Source organism: Onychostoma macrolepis, chromosome 15, assembly GCF_012432095.1.
Source record: "Onychostoma macrolepis isolate SWU-2019 chromosome 15, ASM1243209v1, whole genome shotgun sequence".
Taxonomy (NCBI): Eukaryota; Metazoa; Chordata; class Actinopteri; order Cypriniformes; family Cyprinidae; genus Onychostoma; species Onychostoma macrolepis.
The window spans coordinates 17,550,277-17,558,077 of NC_081169.1; the positions used below are offsets into that span (position 1 = coordinate 17,550,277).

Below are 7,801 nucleotides of genomic sequence, written 5' to 3' on the forward strand. Positions count from 1 at the left end.
GGGATCAGTCTCAGCAGAAGCAGGGTGAGCCCGACTTATACACACACGGACAGAATAAATACTCGTAAAATACCAGATTTTGCTGCTTCCCTGAAGGGCTCAGAACCTCTAAAGCTATTCAGTTTTCTTGTCTTTGTTTATTTCCTTTTCAAAAGGGACTTAGTTTCATAGGGCAGACCTTATTTCATTGAAAGTCACAACTATCGTTGCTGAAAAGGCCATCCTGGACCAAATGAGCTTCAACAAAATTTGATTTAGTCTTTCAGAAGAAGACGGTTTAGACAAAAGGAAGTCGAGGTGGTTAAGTGAGTTAATGGGATAGTTTTCCCAAAAATGGAAATTCTGTCATATAGTCACCCTCGTGTCCTTTTAAACCCTTCTTCTGTGGAAAACAAAAGACAGTATTCTCAATTATTCTTACAATGAAACTCAGTATGATCCAATTTTGTTCAGACCTCAACATTCCTCAAAATATATTCTTTTATGTCCCACATTCAACGACAAGAATCATAGAGAGTATATGGGTTTGGAATAACATGAGGGTGAGTAAATCATGACGATTTTCATTTTTTGCCTGAACTATTTCTTTAAAAGCGCCTGGGGAGACAAACAAAACACATACAAAGCTGCTCTTTTCTACAGAATATGATTACCACCATGAGTATAAGGCACTGAGCATCTAAAGAAAGCACAATTCGATGTGCCAGACGTGAGAGGACACATCAGTGAAATGGTGTGTTATATTATATGTCTGGCCTTTATATATATATACTGCATATGTATTTATGACATTGTTTACCTTGAGGCATGCAAATCATCACTGATTGATGCAACAGCTTGCAGATACTATTGATGATGATGACAACATCGGCCTTGATGTTTGATCTTTATGTGAAGACAGTATCCACTGAACAGTGATCAACTGCTCGGTACATCCATGAAAAATTATATAACACATGGTACATCAGTAGTCTTAATGGCAAACTTTCATATATATTTGTTTAGGAAAGATTCTATATTGATTTATTTATTAACACTTACAAAAGAACATTTTATAGGTTTACTAAGATCTGTGTAAATGTTTTCCTCTATGTATTCTTGCATTATGATCTAGCTCTATCACAGTGTTTCCCAGTATTTTCCCTACAGACCCATCATTAATGCTCCAATACCCTGTTTGTCAACAAACCAGAAATGAGCTGCTCTTAATTGATATTATACTCAATATCATTCAACATTATCATTCATTTTAAGTGCCCATTTTTACAACAACCTTTAAATACAAAAACAAAATACAGTGGATGAAAAAGCTTTAAAGTATAGTGTCCACATTTAATGAGACACCTGAGCTTATTTGTCTTTCACAGGTTTTAACAGTTCTGGGGGCAATTATAGAGAAACTTTCTCAAAGAACAAACAGCAAATTTCTTTACAATACAGAATTTATGACTTGGATACGAATGGCAAACACTAAGTCTGTCTCTTTCATGCTCTCAATATCTTTCTAGGCTGTGGGCTGGAGTTCCTGCTGGTACTCTGTGGGCTGGAGCTCTCCTGGTCCTGCCCACGTCACTGCATATGCTACATGGCCCCCAGCACCGTCAGCTGCCAAGCCCACAACTTCCTGTCCGTCCCGGAAGGCATTCCTCCGCACAGTGAGCGCATCTTCCTCCAAAACAACAAGATCCATCGACTACTGCGGGGCCATTTTAGCCTTACTACGGTCACTCTTTGGATTTACTCCAACAATATCACATATATCGAACCAACTACTTTCCATGGGTTCACCTTGCTGGAGGAATTGGACCTGGGAGACAATCGCCACCTACGTTCACTGTCTGCAGAAACCTTTCATGGGCTGGGCCGGCTCCATGCCCTCCATCTATACCGCTGTGGCCTCAGTGCACTGCCGAATAACATCTTCCAGGGTCTCCGCAACCTCCAGTATCTGTACTTGCAGGTGAGACACTCACATAACTGCTTGCGTAACAAAATGAAATGGCACTGGATGTCATCTTGTACTATTGTTGTAGTATAAATGTAACCAATATTTTGTTTCTGCGTCTAAAGGACAACCATTTGGAGTATCTGCAGGATGATCTTTTTGGGGACTTGCACAACTTGAGCCACCTGTTTCTTCACGGGAACCGTCTGTGGAGCCTGCACCAAAATACATTTAGAGGACTGGGTGCTTTAGACCGGCTGCTACTACACCACAACCAACTTCAGTGGGTGGACCGCCTGGCATTCCACGACCTGCGGCGGCTCACTACCCTCTATTTGTTCAACAACTCCTTGACAGAGCTGGCTGGAGAGTGTCTGACCCAGCTGCCTGCACTGGAGTACCTTCGGCTCAACGACAACCCTTGGGAGTGTGACTGTAAGGCTTTATCACTGTGGGACTGGCTCAAAAAGTTTCGGGGGTCCACGTCGTCAGTGGGTTGCATGGCACCGGCAGAATTGGCAGGCAAAGATCTGAAGCAACTGAAGAAAGAGGACTTCCCAAATTGTTCTGGATCTGAGTCCCTGCACCAAAGTAAGACCAAGACTTGGGCAGGAACGGATAAGGTCTCACTGAAGCAGGAACCCCACCCTGCCCAGCCTCCACAAACACACCCACACCACCCCCAACTGAATGAACAATACCCTTCCCCTCCCTCTCCCCTGCCCCAGCCACCCCCTGCCATAAATGGTGTACATGCAGGATCAGGAGGGTCTCCAGGCATAGTCCCTGCTCAGAGGCCCGGCCGCTCTCGGAACTGCACACGCCAGCGTGTCAGGGGCAGCAAGGGAAAAGGACCTAACGAGGTCCACACCTTAAAGGAGATGGCGGATAAGGAGTACTCCTCTCCTGATTTCACCGGGAAATATGATGAAACATCTTCTGATGGTTCAAACACCCGCAGAAAGCACAAATGTACCCCCCGGACCTCTGTGCGTCCCCCTAGTGGGGTCCAGCAAGCCACCAACTGGGGACACTCTCATCATACACATTTCTTTCTCTCTAGTATTCTGGGACTGCTTGTGATCATTCTGCGCTGAACTCTGATGCTGGACCATCGTGGCATCACAGATACGCCGCAGTCCCCAGATCAGCTCTAGCTCCAGCATTACCAGGCCTACTAATGTGTGTATGTTTGTGTGTGTATGTGTGAGTGAAAATGTGTACTACATTGTATAAGGAGTTTTGCCATTTAGACTGAAATAGATGAACACTGAACAGCGGATGTTATAAACTCCAAATTTGGGTTGGGTAACAAGAAGAATAGTGAAGCAAACTGAACATGCTTGCACTGCCACTGTTGTTGTTCTTAGTTTTTTGAATTTTTTGATTTTTTCCATTTCCTGTCGGTCTGGTCTGTCCCCCTCTAAATGGAAAACCATTTCAATGAAAGAAAGCACAGATAACCAAATAAATGTGTAGAAAGAATGTGTAATAGGAGGCACAAGTTTGCAACATAAATGGAGATTGTGTTTAGAAAGCATGTCCTACTGCTTCATTTTTCTACAACATATAGAAACAAACATATAGGAGACCATCAAATGCTCCTAACTGTATAAGTACATTGTCCTGTGTTAAATATATTACATTATTGCCAAATAGATACACAAATATATTAGTGTAAGTTCTCCGATGTTCAGGAGTTTCAACCATTGGTAGGACTTGCTTTCTTCACCCATGGAATATTATACACAGAATGACGTGAAACACAAAGTGTTGTATGAAATGAAAACAGTGTTATAAACAGTCCTCCTAAACTGAATAGCCAGTACATCAGCACATACATTCTCCTTACCTCAGAAAAGTTAAGGCCTAAATACAACATTATTTTCACTTTAGATGTTTTTTTCTTTTTTTGCCCTTTCAATAACTTCCTACATTCATTTTTCATATTTTCTTTGCTTTTGCCCTAAAAAGTGACTTCAGGTGAATCATTCTTATTTTGGACTGTATTGTTTCATAACAGCACATAAAAGCCAATGGTTATACTAGCTGCTATATTGTTTATAGAAGCAAATGAGACCCATTTTACCTCATCTGCTTCCAAAAAACACAGTTTGTGTGTGTGCGTGTGTGTGTCCAGTATAAAAAGCTATGAAAAAAATTAGAGTTGTGTTTGTTTCTTGTCCTCTGTGTTGTTTGTTTTGTTTGGCTGTGACTCAGAGGACTTAGAAATGGACTGCTGATGGGGGCGCCGACTCTGGAGGGGACACAGGTCTAATTGAAGTGAACTCTATTTTGAAAAGCGCCTTCAGCCTAAGCCCGCCATTGAAAACATAGACACCTCTCTTTCTTAGAGTGGTGTGAAATCAACTGTTTTAACAAGACAGGCAAGAAGAAAAGAAAACAACAATTAAAAAAAAAACACACACAAAAACTAAATGTATCTTTAAGAGACTCAAAGACAAAAAACACATTTCAAATTTAGCATGGCCAAAAAAAAAAGACCTTTTGGAGCCATAGGCCTGCTTGATTGCCTCTACAGTGTCTGCTGTGAATGCAAATAGGAGTCCAGGAGAGGGACAATCACGTGAACACTCGGGACACTACGGATGACAGATGGTCTGCCGTCACAGATGCTGTGGAGTACAGGAGAACTATGCCTCCTGTTCTAAGACACACTTTGTAAAAATAAGGAGAACTGTATCATCACAATCTGCAAATGGAAATATTAATCAGTACTATGACACTGACATCATTAATGACATTTTTGATTACAACAGGGTTCCTGAATCTCTGAAGAACCTCTCTTCAGAATGCAATTATTATTTTTATTATTATTATGATTTGATTGTTTTTCTTTGGTTGTTTTTTTGTTTTGTTTACACATTTATTTGGTATGTCCGTAGGGCACCATTTTCTGACTAAACTGCACAATCCAGTCTCCTCTCGTCCCTCCCTTTCTCTCTCTTCTGTGTCTCTCCATCCTAGTGATTTGATGGTTTAACGAGTCGTTCTCAAAAACACAAGAAAAAAACATTTATAAAGATATTAAAATCTATATCTTCTTATGTTAAATGTGTTTGTTTGCATTTACTTTGCTTGTGTGTTTATAGATATCGAGAAGATGCTTTCTTACATATTTCCACCCCTCCTTTCCTTAAATATTCATTTAAAATTGGGTTCTTTGATAACCCTAGTGAAAAATGAATATACTAAAATGTATTTGAAATACATTTATTTCATGCTAAGTAGCCTACAAATGCAATACAGTATATCAGTTTTGTATACCAAAAGTACAATTGCAGGGTATTCTTATTAAGTATTTTATTAATTCTGGAACAACTAATTTTGTACTTGATGCAATTTAATTGTGCAGACGTAGGGCTGAAGTCCAACTAAAAATATACTGAAGTATATATGATTGTGCTAAAGTGGAACTATTGTAAGTATACTTCAGGTACACTTTAAATATATTGCATTTAAATACCAATATTATTCAAAGTTCCTCATCAGTAGTGACATTAAAACACTATTTTTGCTCGATATTAAGAAATTAAGAAAGTAGTACTCCAAATAAAGTTGAATTATAATTTTTATATCAGTAAGTCTCGAGCGATATATCAGTATGTTAATAAATTTGAACTATATACTTATTATGAAATAAATGTATTTTAAATATATTACTTTTTTAGTAAGGAAGTACTTATTCTTTTTTAAATATCTAAAATCATTCAATTACCCTAAAAGCTAGATTTAACTTAGGACATTTTCAGAAAATATATTTAAGTTAATTTTTCTTAACTCTTAACAATTACCGCTACTACAATACAATTCCAAAGTTGGTTTGAATTAAATTTAAACATTTAAATTAAAATTTGAATTGAATTAAAATGATCTTGTTTTTAGGATGTTTAGATGTTTTTACTGGAAAACAAGACAATGATACTGATTATCCCACACACTGTCCCACATATCCATGTTTGCTCTACTTTACAATCTGTCTCTCTGGATCCCACTCTGACTACACACCACAGCTCCTCTGGATCTGATTTGAATTTACCTCTATCCATGTGTATATCTGCAGACAAACACACACACATAACCAGAATCTATCATGAGTCATCATACACTAATATATGTGCTTGATTACATGGAGAGCTCAGGAACATCACCACCCACAAACACTATTAATTTAACTGATTAAAGCAATTTCACTTCACAAGTGCTGCACAGCCTCACTGTGTGTGTGTGTATATGTGTGAAGAAGTCTATTTAATCAGTGAAACATGCAAAAACTCATACAACTAACCCTCTATAAATCATCTCTGAAGCATTGCGTATTTATGAATGTGTCACTGCAAATCTGGAGATATTCAAGGTTATCATTATGATTTTTAATCGGACTTTACAGCATAAATCCCATTTCCTCTCCCTCTATCCTATCCACCCACCGTGATGGAAATCGATTCCCGTGTTAGAGTGTAAATTACTTTTTTTTTTTTTTTAATTCTGTTCAATTGAAAAGAGGGGAAAAGTTAGTTTTCTGCATGGCAGAGGACGGAAGCAGAAATACATTTGAATTGATGAGCATCTCTAAAGTGATAACATGGTGGGTCTCGGCTCATTCTCTCTGACGTGCAATAGCTCGCTTCACCTCTCCATCTCCCTCTCTCTCACTCTTACTCTATTCCATCCTCACCTCCATCCTGTAGATTTACAACATCCAGTGGATAAAGTACAGGAGCCTCAGTAATATTGACACTACAGGAAGACAAAACAATATATAAAAGGCAAAATATAAGCAATCAAACTATTCTTGAGCTTCTGAAATAAAAACTTGAAGTACACTTAAAATATACTTTAACTCAAAACTTTCTCCCTAGTTAAAAATAAAATGCAATGATACAAAAATAAGCTGCAAAAACAGACTACTCATTCTATATTTCAGCACACAGATAACTGCAACAATATATGACCATTCACACACCAATAATACCTATTCATAGCAGAGACATGGAGGGCAAAACAGGCATAGAAATGCAGAACAGGCTCGTCAATTTTCTGTCTTTTTAAGCCATAAATATTTAGATAACCTCTAAAAGAATAAAAATAAATACATGTGAACAAACTGCAAGTTCTGGGCACTTGCAATCCATGTAAAGCACATGCCGCAAATGGCTTAATGCACTAAGACAGAGATATTGAAATAAATGTCATGTAGTATACATGCATAATGATGATGCATTCTACATAAAGGCAAGCAGATGAGCCCATATGAACACAACCTGCTATTGCGTGTTAAGCGTTTTCTTTCTAAAGGTAAAAATGCTTAAGATACAATTCATAGCATTGTGTTCATATCCTGGGCACAGCTGCATGCTTGCCTGTATATAGTACGCATTATCAATAATTTCGATTATTTGTGACATTTAATATCACAGTCGTAGTACATTACTTAGTGGAAAACTGGAAAAATACTAGCGGGCAGCAGAGGAAGCCTTGTTTTTCAGTCCAAGTGTGTGTTCCTATAAGGAATTGATGTGTAAAAACTATGAATTGGGTGGGTGATCAGAAACCCTGGATAGTTATAAAAGTCAGATAGATAATATTATTCCTAATACTAGAAGAAATTATGATATAAAAGTAAAATCAGGCAAAATCTTTCAAACGTTGTGCTATTCCTAGGTGCAAGTGCATGGCACTTGCTACTCTACATTTCATATCTCAACATTAGCAACAAGCTGATGAAGTATATTTTTAATAAGACCCTGATAATTCCAGTTTGATCTTAACATTGCATTAAAGTGCAGATGTTTTATGATCACAGTAACTATGGTTACATGCACAGATTCTCAT

At 38.2% G+C, this 7,801-nt stretch overlaps 1 protein-coding gene across 3 annotated transcripts in view; it reads left to right on the forward strand.

Moving 5' to 3' along the window:
• Nucleotides 1-4,960, forward strand: part of rtn4rl1b (reticulon 4 receptor-like 1b) — a 161,800-nt gene extending 156,840 nt beyond the window's left edge. For all 3 annotated transcript variants that reach the window (XM_058799833.1, XM_058799831.1, XM_058799834.1), the window contains exons 2-3: nucleotides 1,509-1,960; nucleotides 2,071-4,960. In XM_058799833.1, coding sequence (XP_058655816.1) covers nucleotides 1,509-1,960; nucleotides 2,071-3,042 — 1,424 coding nt within the window. In that variant the 3' untranslated portion in view covers nucleotides 3,043-4,960. The remainder of the gene's footprint in view (nucleotides 1-1,508; nucleotides 1,961-2,070) is intronic.
• Nucleotides 4,961-7,801: the final 2,841 nt, after the last annotated feature.